General features: G+C 39.6%; 1 protein-coding gene across 1 annotated transcript in view; it reads right to left on the bottom strand.

Moving 5' to 3' along the window:
- Positions 1–350: 350 nt before the first annotated feature.
- The window catches only part of b3glctb (beta 3-glucosyltransferase b), a 31,906-nt gene continuing 12,408 nt past the window's right edge, over positions 351–19,848 (bottom strand). Inside the window, exons 10-16 of the mRNA XM_085419621.1 lie at positions 19,703–19,772; positions 13,072–13,185; positions 8,118–8,217; positions 4,573–4,692; positions 3,694–3,838; positions 2,494–2,644; positions 351–2,210 (exon numbers count right to left, since the gene is read on the bottom strand). Of these exons, the coding sequence (XP_085275747.1) occupies positions 2,510–2,644; positions 3,694–3,838; positions 4,573–4,692; positions 8,118–8,217; positions 13,072–13,185; positions 19,703–19,772 (684 nt within the window). The 3' untranslated portion in view covers positions 351–2,210; positions 2,494–2,509. The remainder of the gene's footprint in view (positions 2,211–2,493; positions 2,645–3,693; positions 3,839–4,572; positions 4,693–8,117; positions 8,218–13,071; positions 13,186–19,702; positions 19,773–19,848) is intronic.

A 19,848-nucleotide genomic window follows, 5' to 3' on the forward strand; every position in this document is an offset into this window, starting at 1 on the left:
TCTTGTGTTTCCAGTGTCTGTGTTTCTCTGTTAGATGTTAGTTACCTTTTTATTTTGATAGTCTCTCCTTTTGTGAGTTTCACTTGTGTTTTCCTTTTTTTTCGCATCTCCGATTAGTCTTGTGTTTTTAAATCCTCCCTCTGTTGTGCTCTTTGTCGTGTTGTATTGTTGGTACTCGGTTCGTCTCCTCTCGTGTGTCTTCATGTTTGGATTTTTTTACTAGATTTCAAAAATAAAGATCTGTTTATTTCACGAGTCTACATCTGGATCCGCCGCCACACATAATACAACAATTCTTAATGTCAGTAACTCAACAAAAAATAAAAAGGCTTTGTTAAATGTTCCTGAATATTTATTTCAACATTACGAAAAAACCTCAAAAGTTAATTTAAAGACATGGCAGATTTTCAGTTAACACGCCAACATTTCCACACAATGGATGAAACATTACATTTTAATTCATCTCGTCACCTCTGATGGCAACTCTTTAACTGACCCACATTCGCACAGTGCTGCCGTTCACACATCAAAAATAAAGTTCTGCTTACTTCAACTGAACCTCAGATTTTCAGATTTATTCAAAGAAAATAGACAAAAATATGCACACGTGGAATTTACTGTACAGATAAATAGTCTTCACAGTGTGCATTTCAGAATCTTTCTGTATAGTGATGACATATGAAATGGTAATTAGTGTACTTTATGAGACTGATCTCAAATCGTCTTTTTTCAGGTTTCAGACCGAACCCCCCCCCAAAATAAATAAATAATCTAATTTTACAACACAAAGTTAACAAGTTTTCACAATCCAGGCAACAGCTAGTCTTTAACCAAGAAATAGGAAAAAATTATCATGTCCTCCAACTTTTGTCTATGCTGACCAGAAAATACGTCAAAACTGGACAAATTCACACAAATCGCTGTCCGATTTTGTGTAATAGTCTGTGGGATTTGTGGCTTTAATTTTGCCCTTTTGGACAGGTTTTCAGCTGTTCTGTGTTTGATTCCAGTTTTTCTTTGCTTTATTATTCCAAGTATATTAGTTTGACTTCTTGGTCCTTAAGCAGAAAAAGCTGATGACTGCAGTCGTCAGGCATTCTTTGGCTTTGTTGAACTTCCTCTGTTGATACCCTTCTGTTTGTTACCTGGAGTTTTCAGATGCCGAGTGTGTTTTGGACTTTTGCTTGTGACCAGAGATGGGCAGTAACATATTAACGAGTAAAGTAAGTAAAGTAAAGTAACGAGTAAAGAGGTGACAATAGAGTTGAGAGTGACGGGACTTAGTGCTGTGGAATCTTTGATTTTATTCATTTTTTGCTGTTTTACTTGCATCTATCTGAAAAAGCGAGTGTAAACACAAAACATTATTTTTATTTTATATGCTGGAATATGCAGAAAATAGGTTTAAATGTTAAACAAATTTCTTCAAGTCAAAGACTGTTGCATATAATTTAATTTTTGTCTGATGCAATGTGCATAAAGTCAAAAGATTAAAACTAATAAAAAGTTTTAAAAACAGACTTTTTCATTTGATTACATTTTATATGATGGATTATGCAGAAATAAATAGAATTGGGCAGAAAGGTCTAGTGCTTTATTATGTTTTTGTTTTTTTAAAGTAACTAAATAATAAAGTAACTCATTACTTTTGAAAATAAGTAATCAGTAAAGTAACAGGATTACATTCTTGGAGAAGTTTTTTTTTCAACTAATTACTATTTTTAAGTAACTTGACCAACACTGCTTGTGACCTATTAATATTTTGTTTGTTTACTTTGTCCGACTCTGGATCCTAATTCTGCAAAATATCACATGTTGGGCAAATTCCTCCTCACTTTACCATCATCACAAAGTGCATTCATCAAACTTTTAGTCTGAAGTCCATTACTCACAGAGTGCGTTGCAACTAAACAATGGTTAAATGTCCAGATTCAAACGTGTCGCGTAATGTATATAGCATGTCGAATGCGTTGCGTTTTTGCTGAAAATTTGTCCTACAAAAAAAAACGTACAGTGAAAAACAGAAGTCAACATCAAGCAATGATGAGCCGACCCTTTTCTAAAGAAGAAAAGGAAGAGACTAAGAATTTGGTTCAATCCACGTCTTACAAGAAGGCAGCAGCAGGGAGAATTTCATGCTTTGATCCAGGAGTTGAAGCTGTATCACCACCACTTTCGTACATTTCGAGCTCTTGTTGGCAGAGTTGAAACTGTGGAGGTAGAGAAATAATATCAATGAGCTGAATGACCCACAGCAGCGACTAGCTTTGTGTCTGAGGTAAAATAGTATTATTTTACTCCTTGGACCAGTGTGTGTACTGAGCTACGGAGCATTTGTTGCCAAATGCAGCGGTGGGATTCGTCAGATCTGTTTATTGGGATCTCAAAAGTCTACACACCAATGTCAAAACAAATGTGGCAAATTCCCCACATTATCTGGATGTTACAGCAGCCTTAACAGTGGTTACTGATTCTTGTCTACGACATACTTACTGCATAAACACAGTTTCTACAGTTCATCTCGTGGTCGCGTGTCCTGCAGCCAGTATCTGTAGACAGCCACGGGATCTACATTCCAGTGCTTGTGGAAGGAGATGGCGTGCTGCGTGGAGATCATTTCCTCGGAGTAGTCATCTGGTCGGGCCTGAAATATCAAGGACAAGCGGTTTGTCTGTCTGTGCGTGTGCCCCGCACGCCTATCCACAGAACAAGGATATCTGTATTATCTCAAAGAGCCAGCAGTAAACGCATAATCATAAGTTAAACTATAATTAACAGGCAGAAAACACAAGAATAAAATTCAAAAAGCCCCACCAGTTTAATTACAAAGCTGCAAGCTTCTGGGACAAAATGATTAATGTCTCAATTATTTTTCTACGTGGCAAACAGATTGTTTCTCTCGGGTTGCGAGGTTCAGCACTCTGTTAGGAAAGCAGAACCACATGGCATTCTCTGGGTCTCTCTAATTGACCTTCATTTAAACAAGGCAAACAGGAAGAGAGTATCACACTCTGCATCATCTGGTCCTAAGTAAAGGTTAATGTCTTCATTAACACTTGGGGCAATTTGGGCTCATTTAAGTGGCGTCTCTGTGCATTTAATCAAGGTGTGAGTCACTTCGCAAAAGCAAGAAAACAAAGACAGAAATGGTTTGAAAGGCTCTTCTTCTATTCTCCTACCCACACGTCTTAAACTTTAGCACTTTGGATTTATTTTTACTAAACAGCCTCATATTAAATTGGTGCTCCAGTAAATGAAAACATTACAATAGATTTTAAGTTCATAAGCAGCTGCTCTTAAAAAAACGATTCCTATTTAAGTCAAGCAGATATTTACTGTTTAATTAAAACTTCATGCTTTACATCTGTCACACATTTTCTGTGTTCAGCTGACCTGCTTAAACAGACCAAATTAATTTACGCATTGCTTTCCCAGGAAGTTTTAGACCCATTTCTGTAATATACTTACATATCTATATTATTGCTAATATATATTGTAATATATCTATATCACTAAAGCACTTCTGGATGGATGCAAACTGCATTTCGTTGCCCTGTACCTGTGCATGTGCAATGACAATAAAGTTGAATTCTATTCTATTCTATTTTACAACTCTCATAAAAATAAAAACAACGTCATCAAGAGAGCTGTTCACCGTGACAAGAACACGTGCGTGTGTGTGTTGCTCTCTACCTGGTGGAATAGTGGACTGTGTGTAATGGGAACACCGAGCGTAGTGAAGCACCTGCCCAGCACCATGTCATCAGGAGCATCATCGCTGTAGCAACCACAACTACTGGAAAGCAGCCTGGACACCGCCGTCCTGCTGAGCACCATCCTTCACACACACACACACACACACACACACACACACACACACACACACACACACACACACACACACACACACACACACACACACACACACACACACACACACACACACGGTGTTCAGTGTGTAGCGCTCCCTCTGTTATGTTCTTACTATGTAGGCATATTAGGTATGTATACATTAACCCCTCCAAAAACTATTTTTATTTTAGTCATCAGTTAAAGATTTTCAACAAGAACAAATGTGCAAAAAACATTTGACTGGATTACATAATGCACAGAAGAATGTGGTTATATTATTATCAGTATTTAATTCAAAGCTGACATGAAAACTGCAAGGAAAGCCAAAGGTTTTGGGACAAACCCCGTGTAAGAAGCATAGAGTTTGTATTGCAACATTTATTTTTGCTTTATTGCAACACTGGTAAATCCTCACACAGCCTAACAGCTTTAACTCCCTTTTACTATGGTCTGGCTCTTTTAATGCAAATTGAGACCAAAGCCAACGGAGAAGTACAATGTAACAGAAAAAAAATTACTGGTTCCAGCTAATATGGGCCTTGATGCCATGCCTTGCTTGTATCTGATTGTAGCTATGTAATAGCTAAGGTACAACTATTGCCTCTAATGTTAAATAAAGAAAAATCAGTAATGTTCAAATTTTCACACAAGGTTTTGCATGTTTTGGCTCAACAATCATTAACACCGACAACCCAAAAATATCATCTGACCCAGCCTCACCCTCCTCCTCCGGTGGTGTAGCTGTATCCCTTCTGGGTCAAGCCATAGCCATATCTTTCCCCCAGGCTCACTGCTTCCTTTGGGTCATAGCAACGCAGCAACTGTCTCAACCGGGGTAAACTGTTGGTGGACCAAGAGAGAGAAAGTTTGCATAGCATACGTAGTACCTACATGCCTACAATAAAATATTAGTTATTTCCATGTCTCATCTCCAGTCCCCTTTTCCCTCTGTATGTTTTTACAGTGTCCGTGTTCCTCGTCCGTCCGTCACGTTAAGTCCACATCTACGTCTGTCGTGTGTTTCACGTCTATGTCGTCAGGCTCGCATTGCCATGTCTGCGTCTCGTTATGTTTCCTGTTTTATTTTGAAGAGGTCTGTCCCATGTTCATTGAGTTTAGTTTCCCTCTCCCTGTCGCGTCATTATGTTCATTCCAATTAGCTGTGTTCCACGTGTGTTTCCTTTCTCCTCGTCTGCCTCGTATGTATTTATGTAGTCTGCTGTCATGCATTCATTGTCAGGTCGTCTGTTGTTTCAAGCCATGTTTCCGGGTTTCATGTATCCATGTCCTGGTTTGTTCATGTCAAAGTTTTTCATGTTCTATTTTAGTTTACCCAGTTTAGGTTAATGCTTAGTTTTGCATCGGTTTGCCTTGCCCTTTGTCTGTACCTTTTCATCAGCCTTATAAAACAGCTCGCCTTTTGTTAAATCAAATTACGTTCCATGTTCCATTGTGTGTGCGTTTGGGTCCACTATTCAAAGGCCACGCAGTGTGCTTCAGCCAGATTGTGACATTGTGGAAGTTAATCTTAGTAACAACAAGTAACAACATTATGATATAAGGATCAATTGAAAGGCAGCAACCCAAACAGACATGTTTTCTATGCTACAGTATACATTAGAGGTGGGAATCACTATACATCCCACGATACGATATTCTCACAATACTTAACGCACGATACGATATTATTGCAATTTTTTAAAATATTTTGCGATATTCAGATTCTGTACATAAAGGTAAACTTTATCAATATTCATTTTATCTAATATCAAAGTCTCCCACTCAGTCTTTCTCTCATTTCAGTCAGTTTTATTGTTGACAAACTGAACGGTTTGTATTACAGTCTAGTCCAACTTAACTGAATGTAACCATCTGGTACAATTATAGCTATTCTGAACTATGCAATTTATGAAAACTGCAGCCCATTCAGCAATTGAAGAATTTGAAAGTAAATTAAAACAAAATATAATTTTACATTAAATAAAAAAAGTTTTAAACTTAATTAAAATAAAACATGTCTTAAATTAAAATAAGTAAACTCTTATGTTTATTGCTGCCATAAAAAAAGTTAAACACATTTGGACAGTGAAGGAATGTCAGGATTCTTGCTCAGAAAAAGTCTCTGAAGTCAGAGCACAAAAACCTTTTTTGTAACAAAATATCGATTTCTGCTGTCCTTTTATCGATACATTATTAGCAAACAAAATATCACGATACTACACAGAATCGATTTTTTCCCCCACTCCTAGTATACATATACACTATAAATAGAAAAAAGTACTGGGCCAGTTTTTTGCTCATGCCAGAGGATGTTTGGAGCCCTGCAGTTATTGAGTGTCGGAGACCACAGCGTTCGATGAGTCTGCACTGTAACTTTACGTGGTTTCTGCTACGGCTGAGCTGCTGTGGTTCCTGATTACTTGCATTTTGCAATAATAGTATTTACAGTTGATTGTGGATTACCTAAGAGGCAAGAAATGCCCCACACTGACTTTTTTCAACTGTGGCATCCTATTTTAAGGCGTGACGCTCAAATCCAGTGTGCAGGGCTACATGTTTGATTTTATACAACAGTGTAAATGATACTAAAAACAGTTGAATTGAAACATTAGACATTAGACATTGTGGCCATATATTCAGGATAGGAGGATACACAAGATTAACATTGGGGACTTTTTTGCAAACTTCACTACAATACTTCTTTTTTTTTGCATTTCATATTAAATATGCAGATTAGAATGAAAAAGTACATTATAAACCTTTTTATAAACAACTTTCATGATTATAGTTACTGGCTGACTGGCTGTAGCTTTTTATTTTATTCATAACATTGTATTGTGATATATATGGGCTCAAAATGTGGTCATAAATATTTTGTACTTGTAAAAAAGATTTGTATGTGTAAAAAAGATTTGTGTGTGCGTAAAAAAGATTTGTATGTGTAAAAAAGATTTGTGTGTGCGTAAAAAAGATTTGTATGTGTAAAAAAGATTTGTGTGTGCGTAAAAAAGATTTGTATGTGTAAAAAAGATTTGTGTGTGCGTAAAAAAGATTTGTATGTGTAAAAAAGATTTGTGTGTGCGTAAAAAAGATTTGTATGTGTAAAAAAGATTTGTGCGTGCGTAAAAAAGATTTGTGTGTGGACTTAGAAAAAAAACCCCTGCAAGTTACAAGTACGGATTTTGACCCTATTTTTCTTCCTTTCATCTGATTGGTCAATGTCATGTCAATCACAAATGTAACAATCCAACCAGAGAACAGATGGGTTTGGCTGTCGGGGGGGGGGGGGGCTTTTTTGAACTGCAGGTCCTTGAAGGGTGATACAGTTTGAAGCTGGAGGATCGCTATATAAATATCCGATAGCAGCTAGGTCCCCTAACTTTCAGTAGCTGTTGAAAGGAAAAAGTTGTGGTATATCAGTGGCTAGAAATACCATTATTACTTTAGGATTAGTTTAACACAAAGTCAGGGCTGACCCAGGACCATTGCTGTGAGTCACAGTGCGCAGCATAAAAGTCCTTTCACATCGGACGCAGGATGTGCTGCTAATGCTAACTAAAAGCAAAGGATCCAGAATTTGTTACGCTGGCTGCTGGGCTCTGTGGGTTTTTGCAGCAGCTCTACCTGTACTAGATGCACCTGCTCCTTGTCTTTTCTATCTCTGACTTTATGTCCTCTACAAGAGTTTGTTTTTTTTGCTAGTTCTTCAAATGTTCAATAAAAACATGTATGCTAATTCATAACGAAGAAAGCTTTGTAATGAAGACTGTCATTTCCAAAACACTGCCCGCCCCCACCCTGCGGTCCGCAGCGCTGTTGAAAAGGCTGTGGAAGTCCCTGTATTAAACACGTAGACCTGTGACACAAAAATCACCAAACTCGGACGACCACAGACTGTTTTCCTTCGTGGTGATGAAGGAAAACGCTGGGTTGGCATGTAAAAGGGCATTTATTCCCTTCAAAGACCTGCAGTTCAAAAAAAGCGCCCCTCGACAGCCAAACCCATCTGTTCTCTGATTGGATTGTTACATTTGTGATTGACATGACATTGACCAATCAGATGAAAGGAAGAAAAATAGGGTCAAAATCCGTACTTGTAACTTGCAGGGTTTTTTTTTTCTAAGTCCACACACAAATCTTTTTTACACATACAAATCTTTTTTACAAGTACAAAATATTTATGACCACATTTTGAGCCCATAGATATATCAATGTATTAATTTCTGTGTGTGTTAAATAAAGAGAAAAAATATTTTCCAGCTTACCTGATGAGAGTATCATCATCAACGATGAGCAGCCAATCGGCTTTCGGCACAGCTTTGCCTAAAAACCGCCTCAAGATTGCAAACGTCTTCCCACAGTGTCCTTTAGGGGAATAAAATATACAGAAGAAAATGTGAAAAAGATTCAACATCACATTCAATAACAGCTCGAGCTGATTTATTTTGGTTGATAATCATGTCAAGGTCATGACCTTTGGATGAGCTGTCCTCTCTTAGTGCACTTGTTAATGTTGTGTTTCAATAAAATGGAACTAAATGTTTACAAAATGATAAAAAATGGGGAGAATTGGAAGAATGAGCAAAAGCACCTGCATGTGTGTGAAATGACAAAGTAGAGCCAAGAAAAGGTTGTGGACAAAGTGCAAGAGGAGAAAGCATAGATATGAGGAATAGATGGATGTGCAACTCCCTTCCATGTGAATGGACTTCAAGTAAAGCACAAAGGTGCATCTCAGACAAGAGTGATATCATTAGAGAGATAAAACTGGTGTCCGTGTCTTTTTCACAGAAGCTCTGTTTAGTATTTTTTGCTCGAGCGCCTATTATGACAAAGATTAGGTGACATACACACTTCTTTTCACCGCTAACAGCCAGTTAACTGATTAAATCAGACTGTCTTTTGATTTGTCTGCTCATAGACTGACTGTGGTGCACTTCAAATGTGTAAGGACAGGAAATATGGAGCTCGATACTTCAGTCCTCAGGAAAGGAGCTATTACATCCTGTGATTAGCCAGCTGTGCAGAGGTGAGCCAGGGACCAGGAGCTTTAAATTTTCCTTCATTAACTTTAACACTTGCAGCTTTTATGCCTGCAGCTCAGGGCAACATTGTGCTCCAGTATCCCCAAATGTGTTCCATGTTTCACTGAGCATGATCAGACGACACTTGCATAAATGCTGATACAAATCAGGCACAATGTTTGCCATATTTCTCAGCATACCAGCATCTCCTAAATAGTACGAAACATAAAGTGCATTTTTGGCTTATGACCAACTCTGCCTTTCTAATTGTCATGTAGGTAGTTTCGTGATGACTTTATTAATGCATATTCTGGAGTGTCTACACAATCTGACTAGTCTTCCCAACAATTTTAAGCTACAAATGATCTTCATCTGACCTCTGACAGGGGACACATCTCTGTGCTTGTTCCGTTAGACCTCAGCGCAGCATTCAATACCAATGACCCCAATATGTGACCACAGAGATTAGAACACAACATAGATTCATAGCTATCTGATAGATTCCAATTTGTTCATGTAAACGGGGAGTTTTCCTAAAAGCCGGATCCGTACACTATATTGCTATTATATATTTGTCTGCTGTCACATGCATATGAACTTGACAACCCATTCTTAATCCATAGGGTTTACTATGATGCCGGCCCACCCTTTGGAGATATAATAGCTTTAACACTTCTGGGAAGGCTTTTCACAAAGTTTAAAAGTTTGGTTATTGGACTTTAAGTGATGTACAGTTGTGTTCAAAATAATAGCAGTCCAATGTGACTAACCAGAGTTGTGGTAAATGGCCTGTATTTGTACAGGGAGTGCAGAATTATTAGGCAAATGAGTATTTTGTCCATATCATCCTCTTCATGCATGTTGTCTTACTCCAAGCTGTATAGGCTCGAAAGCCTACTACCAATTAAGCATATTAGGTGATGTGCATCTCTGTAATGAGAAGGGGTGTGGTCTAATGACATCAACACCCTATATCAGGTGTGCATAATTATTAGGCAACGTCCTTTCCTTTGGCAAAATGGGTCAAAAGAAGGACTTGACAGGCTCAGAAAAGTCAAAAATAGTGAGATATCTTGCAGAGGGATGCAGCAGTCTCAAAATTGCTTCTGAAGCGTGATCATCGAACAATCAAGCGTTTCATTCAAAATAGTCAACAGGGTCGCAAGAAGCATGTGGAAAAACCAAGGCGCAAAATAACTGCCCATGAACTGAGAAAAGTCAAGCGTGCAGCTGCCAAGATGCCACTTGCCACCAGTTTGGCCATATTTCAGAGCTGCAACATCACTGGAGTGCCCAAAAGCACAAGGTGTGCAATACTCAGAGACATGGCCAAGGTAAGAAAGGCTGAAAGACGACCACCACTGAACAAGACACACAAGCTGAAACGTCAAGACTGGGCCAAGAAATATCTCACGACTGGTTTTTCTAAGGTTTTATGGACTGATGAAATGAGAGTGAGTCTTGATGGGCCAGATGGATGGGCCCGTGGCTGGATTGATAAAGGGCAGAGAGCTCCAGTCCGACTCAGACGCCAGCAAGGTGGAGGTGGAGTACTGGTTTGGGCTGGTATCATCAAAGATGAGCTTGTGGGGCCTTTTCGGGTTGAGGATGGAGTCAAGCTCAACTCCCAGTCCTACTGCCAGTTTCTGGAAGACACCTTGTTCAAGCAGTGGTACAGGAAGAAGTCTGCATCCTTCAAGAAAAACATGATTTTCATGCAGGACAATGCTCCATCACACGCGTCCAAGTACTCCACAGCGTGGCTGGCAAGAAAGGGTATAAAAGAAGAAAAACTAATGACATGGCCACCTTGTTCACCTGATCTGAACCCCATTGAGAACCTGTGGTCCATCATCAAATGTGAGATTTACAAGGAGGGAAAACAGTACACCTCTCTGAACAGTGTCTGGGAGGCTGTGGTTGCTGCCGCACGCAATGTTGATGGTGAACAGATCAAAACACTGACAGAATCCAGGGATGGCAGGCTTTTGAGTGTCCTTGCAAAGAAAGGTGGCTATATTGGTCGCTGATTTGTTTTTGTTTTGTTTTTGAATGCCAGAAATGTATATTTGTGAATGTGGAGATGTTATATTGGTTTCACTGGTAAAAATAAATAATTGAAATGGGTATATATTTGTTTTTTGTTAAGTTGCCTAATAATTATGCACAGTAATAGTCACCTGCACACACAGATATCCCCCTAAAATAGCTAAAACTAAAAACAAACTAAAAACTACTTCCAAAAACATTCAGCTTTGATTTTAATGAGTTTTTTGGGTTCATTGAGAACATGGTTGTTGTTCAATAATAAAGTTATTCCTCAAAAATACAACTTGCCTAATAATTCTGCACTCCCTGTATAGCGCTTTACAAGTCCCTAAGGACTCCAAAGCGCTTTACACATTCATTCATCCACCCATTCACACACACATTCACACACTGGTGATAGCAAGCTACATTGTAGCCACAGCCACCCTGGGGCGCACTGACAGAGGCGAGGCTGCCGGACACTGGCGCCACCGGGCCCTTTGACCACCACCAGTAGGCAACTGGTGAAGCGTTTTGCCCAAGGACACAACGACCAAGACTGTCAGTTCGAGCCGAGCCACGATCTTTTTGGTAGAAATCGTATTATTACATGGCAAATAATTTACCAGTAGGTGTAGTAGAGTCAGAGAGACCAACAGACCCAACAGATATGGATGCACCTGAGTCTGTGTAATTAAATAATTAAGTGAAAGGGGCATGTTCAAAATAATAGCAGTATGGAGTCCAATCAGTAAGGTCATTCATTATGTGAAGAAACAGGTGTCATTCACATGGAACTTATTTAAGCATGAAGCCAGCACGTGTTTTACATGCAATTCTCTCTGAAAACCTGAGAAAGATGGGTCGTGCCCGACATTGTTCAGAACACCATGCTTTAATCAAAACATTGATTGTAGAGGGGAAAACATGTAAAGAAGTGCAGAAAATGATAGGCTGCTCAGCTAAAACGATCTCCAATGCTTTAAAATGCAAAGCCAAACCAGAGAGACGTGGAAGAAAACTGAAGACTACCATCTGAAAGGAATGAACAATAGCCAGGAGGGCAAAGACTCAGTCAATGATCAGCTCCAGGAAGATCAGAGTAGAGCAGGGCGATACGACCAAAAATATTTATCACGATAAACATTTGAAAATTTGCGATAATGATATAACTGACGATATAATTGACATTAGACAAAATACTTTACAACTCCACAACTTTACTAGTGCAAAAAACCCATTAATGTATTTTCACTTAAACAAGCAGCTGTTTTTTATGGAAGCCCGTTTCCGCCACTAAAAAAAAAAAAAAGCTAGTATCCATAACTCGAAATTTCGAGTTATTTTCTCGAAATTTCGAGTTAGCTCTGCCAATCAAAAATATACGTGAATGAGGTCGCTTTCTTGTTACCCGGAAGCATATGGCGCAGGACCGCGCACTCAAAAACGGATCCCAACAAATTAAAGTATGTTTGCTGATAGTAACACCATGTGATTCAGCTAATAACACAGGGATTTCATCATTTGTGAAGCCAGGCTGAAAACACTCAGCAATCTGTGCATTCACGACTGGATGTAATACCGGTAGCTTAGCTGTAGCATTTGTAGCTGAGGGCTTCAGCTTCCGGGTAACATGGAAATGACGTCATTCACGTAGATTACTGATTGGCAGCGCTAACTCGAAATTTCGAGTTGCTTTTCTCAAATTTTTGAGTTAATATGTCGAAATTTCGAGAAAATAACTCGAAATTTCGAGAAAATAACTCGAAATTTTGAGTTATGGATCCTTTTTTTTTTTTTTTTGTGGCGGAAACGGGCTTCCATAGTTTTTTATGTGCATTAAGGTTACATAAAAATTTAACAGTGCAAATGCAAATTCCTTGCTGACAGTTTAACCAAAAGGCATTTCCAGTGGAAACTGGCTGACATATTCTCAGCATAACCATGTATAATATCCACAAAACCTAAAAAGAGGTTATACACACACAATACGGTGCATCACATGATTGTTGGGGTTTCATTCTAATATTGTAGACTCTTTACTTTACAATATAAACCTCCTTGAGGTGACTGTTGTGAATTGATGCTGTATGAATAAAATGTAATTGAATATTCTGATCTGTATCCAGCAGTTATCAGTAAAAATTGTTGCTGCTAATGAACTTACCCCTCTCAGTATTGGACACTCCCAAACTGACTGTTGGTATGGAGGCATCAGTAACATCGCTATAATACTCTAAAAACCCAGACTCTTTCTCCCAGGTCGCCTTCACCACTGGTACTGTGGAAATGAATGGGGAAAGATAACCGAACCTGCAACAACATTAAGCCTTCACCACTGAGCTGTAGACACATACAAACAGATATATATACAGTAGCTATGACTAGTGAAGCACTGATTGATGGCAGGCAAAGCTTCTATTTAATTAATAGACTATAATTTATAGTCTTTAGTCTTTAGACATGACACAAAAAACCTACAAAGTAATAACTTAAAAGTGATCCATGGTAAGGGGGACTCATCTTACCTTAATTTATTCTGAAACACATCCACTAATTATTCACTTGTAAAGAGCATCAGTGCTTTGAATAATTGCACAAATTATTACAAATACAAAAACTTTAATATACTGAAATATATTATTATATCTGAGTTGCATTGTTATTATTCCTGTGTGTCTCAATCACTTGTTTTTAAAATGATCACAGTGGACAAAATGTTGTAAAAGTATAATTATTAAAGGCAATGAAGTACAGTCATTAAAAAAAGGGATTCCCTCTTTTAATGTTTTAAATCTCAGAACACGATGAAAAAATAAATAAATGAATAATTCGATATTTGCCTGGTCTCAAAATTAATAAAAGAGAACCTCAGATGAATAAGACATAAACACAAAAACTAAACTAAAAGAGAAACTATGTACAAATCGTGATTCTATGACTCGCAGAACCACTTTTAGTAACTATAATTTAAATTTTGCTGCATGACTTTAAAAGATTCTGAGATTGTTGTGGGTGATTTTTGCTCTACTTATTTAATTTTCAGGCAGTAAAACTTTATTTGTTGGACACAACATCTGACTCTAGAGTGTTTGGGTATACAGAGAAGTTCACTGTCAGCTCAGTGGGCCTAATTTATAACCAGTGCATACACACAAACCTGTGCGTAAATGTGTGTAAACATTTCACACAAAAAGATCAGTGATTCATCAATTTATTGGTTAGCGAGTGTATCGATATTCAGCCAGAGCATCGCTCAGGTTTTTTTCCTCCTTCATTTACTTGTTTGTTTCAACCTCTCATAACTCCTGTGGATTCCTGCGCTTCCTTCTCCGACAGTTTTATATAAGTTTCTTCAGGAAACTTTCTCATGTTTCTTTTTTACCTTAGTTTGGCAAGCCAGTCTCTTTACTTAAAGTAAAGTAAAGTGTGCGTGTTAGTCCCCATAGGGAAATAGTTCCTCTGCATTTAACCCATTCACCCAGTGAAGCAGTGGGCAGCCACCAATGCAGCGCCCGGGGAGCAGTGTGTAGGGACGGTACCTTGCTCAGGGGTACCTCAGGGTAGCCGTTCAGTGGAGTCGAACCCCCGACCTTCCGATCATGGGGCCACCACTCTACCTACTGAGCTATCCCTGCCCTTACACCTCAGTCTCTATTGTCTCGATGCATGCTCAATTATCCAGGTGAGTAAATCCCAAAAGGCTGATTCGTAGTTGATGACGTAGCGTTTTCAGTGGGAGAAACGTTTCGTCACTCATCCTTCTTCAGTCTCAGCTGACTGCAGGTTTCCCCAACTTTATAAACAGCACATTTGCACAATAACTGAATGAACGATGGGCTGTTACATGAAAAGTGAAAGACCATCCCTGAATCGAGGAGGAGGCCTAAGGCTAAATCTGTCATTGCAGCCATGCCCCAACTCTTTGTGAATGGTACTCATGGCCATTGATCAGTGGCTATTGACCAATGTTCATGACAATTTCCATATTAATGATCGAGGAACTCCCAGCCCATTGTTCATTCAGTGGCTGAGTGACAAAACGTTTCTCCCACTGAAAATGCTACGTCCAGATGAACAGAATCAACCTTTTGGGACTCAATCTCTATTACATGATGTTAAGCATACGGTATACAGATTGGGGGCGACAAATAGAAGCCTGCAGTTGCAGCCTGCAACACGTGTAGTGTGGTAAGAACAAAATTGGCCATTGCGCACATGTAATGAATCTGTTAGTGAATCTTCATGCAAACACATTTCTTGTGAACAAGGTAAGAATAAGAACGATTCCATGCACATTAATGAATGAGGCCTACTGTTCTATAAGTCTTGTGCTTTGTTCAGATGCCACTTTGCAAACCTAAGTCATAGCACCATGTTCTTTTTAGAGAAAAGAACAATTCTGCACAAGCCGTACTTGTTAAATGTTAAAGTTAACAGCAGTACAATTATAAAAAGACTGAACATGTTTAACTGAAGCCATGTTATAGAGTCGCTCATACTTCAGTTAATCAAGCGCATTTGATTATCAACACTTTAACCTTTTAATTTGATGGAAATATTAAATAAATAAATGATAAATACATAAAGACACAGATAGCAACATGCAGAACCTATAAAAGACCAGATGTTTTCTTTAGTTTCACTGATATGTAAATCCTTAAAATTGAAACACAATGTGCTTGACAGGCACATTTACGCCAGAGGTATATTTAAGTATGGTGTGAAAACCATCACAGGCCACAACACCAAGAAAAGCACAGTGGGGGGGACTGTGGAGAAGGCAAACAAACTTAACAACTTCTTCAACAGGTTTGACCAGCCCACAACCCCCCCACCCTCACCTTCTCTACAGAGTCCAATCCCCACTCTCCTACCTCCCTCGCTTCCCCCCCTTCCTGACACCATGACACCCCCCTCCTCCAATCCCTCTCTCAGCAGCAAGACATCTCCCCCCTCCCCTCCTCCCAAACATCTCCCAGTGTCACAGTGGATCAGGTCAGGAGACAACTGAGGAAGCTTCGCCCCAGAAAGGCAGCAGGCCCAGACAAGGTGTGTCCTAGGATGCTAAAGGCGTGTGCTGCTGAACTTGGGGAGCCGCTACAACGAGTCTTCAACCTCAGTCTGCGACTGGGGAGAGTGCCCGCCCTATGGAAGACATCCTGCATCGTCCCGGTCCCCAAAAAGAACCGGCCCAATGAGCTGAATGACTTCCGACCGGTGGCACTGACGTCACATCTTATGAAGACTCTAGAGCGGCTCTTCCTCAACCTCCTCCGACCACAGGTACAACATGCCCAGGACCCACTACAGTTTGCATACAAGGCGGGTGTCGGAGTGGAGGATGCCATCCTGTACCTCCTACACAGAGCCCACTCACACCTGGATGGGGGAAAAGGCACGGTCAGGATCCTGTTTCTTGACTTTTCCAGTGCCTTTAATACCATCCGGCCCTGTATGCTTCAAGAAAAACTGAACAGGATGGAGGTGGACCCCTGCCTGGTGGCTTGGATCTCCGACTACCTCACCGACAGACCACAGTACGTCAGGCTGAAGGACATCACGTCTGACACAGTGGTCAGCAGCACAGGAGCACCACAGGGAACTGTGCTGTCACCTCTTCTCTTCACCCTGTACACCTCTGACTTCTGCTACAACTCTGAATTATGCCACATTCAGAAGTTTGCAGACGACACAGCCATCATGGGGTGTATCTGGGATGATCAGGAAGAGGAGTACAGAAGTCTGGTGAGGAACTTTGTCGCATGGAGTCACACAAACCACCTGCAACTCAACACCTCAAAGACTAAGGAACTGGTTGTGGACTTCGGGAGGTCTAGAGCAGGTCCACTGCCGGTTCAGATAGAGGGGGAGGAGGTGGAGGTGGTCAACAAGTACAAGTACCTCGGGCTGTGGGTGGACAATAAACTGGACTGGTCATGCAACACAGAGCACCTGTATAAAAAAGCCCAAAGCCGACTGTACTTCCTCTGGAGGCTGAGGTCTTTTAACATCTGCAGGAAGCTCCTGAGGATGTTTTACCAGTCGGTGGTTGCTGGAGTACTTTTCTATGCTGTGGTGTGCTGGGGGAGCAGCACAGCAAAGAAGGACTCATCCAGGCTGGAGAAACTGATCAGGAGGGCTAGCTCTGTGGTCGGCATGAAGCTGGACACTCTGGTGACAGTGGCAGAGAAAAGGACATTAAAGAAACTGATGGACATTATGGACAATGCCAGACATCCTCTGCACACGGCCATTAACAACCAGAAGAGTCTGTTCAGTGACAGGTTGCTTCTCCCAAAGACAAGAACTAACAGACTTAAAAACTCCTTTGTCCCACACGCCATCAGACTGTTTAACTCCTCTCTGGAGGGGAGAGGGAGGGGAAACAGGAGGACAAAGGAGGGGGGAACAACTAAGCTGTAGTGCCTCTTCACCTCACTGTGCAATACCTTTTGTGCAATACTTTTGTAAATAGTCAACAGTGCAATAGACTCAATACTTGAAATGTGCAATTCACTTGTATTTTTATTTTTATTCCTATTTATCCCCTTCGTATATTTTATTTATATTGTCTCTGTATTTATATATATATATATATATATATATATATATATATATATATATATATATATATATATATGTGGTGTGTGTGTGTGTGTGTGTGTGTGTGTGTATATATATATATATATATATATATATATATATATATTTATATATTAGGGGTGCAACGATATTCGTATCGATATTGAACCGTTCGATACAGTGCTTTCGGTTCGGTACGCATATGTATCGAACAATACAACATTTGTAATTTATTTTATCAATTTTCCTTCTGACGATGCTGTCTGTGTTGAGCGCTCAGTGAATCTGTGTTCGACTACTCCGCCTAGGCTGCACTGTCCAGCACAGATCCACTGAGCGCTCAACACAGACAGCATAGTCAGAAGGAAGAGCGCAGGGCACCTCCCCCACCCTCATTCAGATCTGGCGTTTGGAATTATTTTGGTTTTCATGTGACGTATGACCCTGAAGGTAAGCGAGTCATGGACTAAAGTAAAACAGTATGTTGGATGTGCCATGCAATGCTCAATTACATTGGTGTGAACTAGTGTGCTAGCGCAGTTAGCTCGTTAACGTGTTGGCCGTCTAGCCCCATGCACAGAGCGATCGGCGGTAGCTCGTTAACGGAGATTTGCCGTGTTGTGGCGTTAAGGTCATTTCAACGAGATTAACCTGAAAGCACTAGTGGGAACACAACGAATATGACTGCACATTTACGCCGACATCATCCTAGTGCAAAGACAAAAACAACAAGCATGCTACTAACTTTAGCCGAGTCATTTAGACAGCTGTTAGCACATGATTCTCCTTATGCTGCTGAGAATATAGCCCAGAAGAAGCGGATAGTATAGCTTTTATTTTGGAAAGAGCCATTTCTCTGTAATAAACTCTCTTTTCCAAAGATGAGTGATTCCTCAATCAGATACAGGGCTTGCAATATCGCTAGCCCGACGTCCCGGAGCTAGCGATTTTTTCAGTCGGGCTACCAAAATCTATCTCTGCCCTGCCCGTCGGGCTATTGTAGGAAAAATATATGTCAATGCTTTTGCATTCTTTCAGAAATGTAGCTGGGTAATTATGTCATTGGCATCGGTGAGCCACTGTCAATATGTGACATATTGAAGTCGCGTTTGAATTTGCGCTCGTTTTTTTGCTTTCACTTTGCAATCGTGCGAACTGTGTATAGAGAGCGACAGCACTGATCTGTGAGTGATGATAATTTGTGCACCAATTCCTCTGACATCGTCTTATTAATCGTTAGCTTACTATGCAAACATGACAAGTGAAATCTCCCGCAGCAAGCTTAAACATGTGAGAGGTTGATCGCGCAGAGAATCGCTGAGCTTATGTGAGTGCGTGTAAAAGCATTTCAGTTCTGCTGAGCCAAATAAGACAGGTCAGGGTGAAGAAGTGACAGCCAAAGAAAAGCTTACCACAAAACGGAGAAGTTATGACAAATCAGACTATAAGGCAAAAAGAAAGTGCAGCTTTATGGTTTCATGGACAAAATAATTTCTGTGGCTGCGATATGATGAGCTAAATAACCAGGGCTGCACATAAGTGGTCCGCAGGTGCGCATTCGCTGTCAAAATAAAAAACACGCACAAGGGTTAGGGTTAAATTTAAAAACTGTACTTTTGAGTTAAAATATATATTTATAATTTTAATAAATGACAAATTAAAAATGCATGAACATTTTTTTGTATCGAAAAAATATCGAACCGTGACACCAAAGTATCGAACCGAACCGTGAATTTTGTGTATCGTTGCACCCCTAATATATATATATATATATATATATATATATATATATATATATATATATATATATACATATATATATATATATGTATATATATATATATATATATATATATATATATATATATATATAATATTCTGTAACTCTGTAACTTCTGTCGGTGCTGTGCTTTTTTGGAAATCGAATTTCCCAGAGGAACCCACCCGAGGGATTAATAAAGTTCTATCTAATCTAATCTAATCTAATCTAAAGTATACTTGTACTTTAAGGTTCTTTCTATTATTTGAGATAGCTAGAGCTGTAGCTAGAAGATATATTTTAGATAACCAAATGTATTGAATGTTAAATAATTAATTTAGATTAACAAATTTTGAATTAGTATATGTGTGCTTACTGACATGATGGATCTTGTTACCTACTTACACCTCTGCAGAACAAAGTATTGTTAATTTGTCCGAAGTTGTACACACACCTCGATCTGAGTGGAACTTTTGGCAAGTTTTCACAGCAACAAATACATCATTCTTCGACACTGGATGCCCCTAAAATAAGAGAGAAAGAGAAAAAGTGTCTGCCTTCATTGGGGGAAAAAAAGCACTGTAGCCATCAATGGGTAAA

This window comes from Rhamphochromis longiceps, linkage group LG10 (genome assembly GCF_057381845.1).
Source record: "Rhamphochromis longiceps isolate RC_006_pf linkage group LG10, R_longiceps_female_GT1.1, whole genome shotgun sequence".
Classification (NCBI taxonomy): Eukaryota; Metazoa; Chordata; class Actinopteri; order Cichliformes; family Cichlidae; genus Rhamphochromis; species Rhamphochromis longiceps.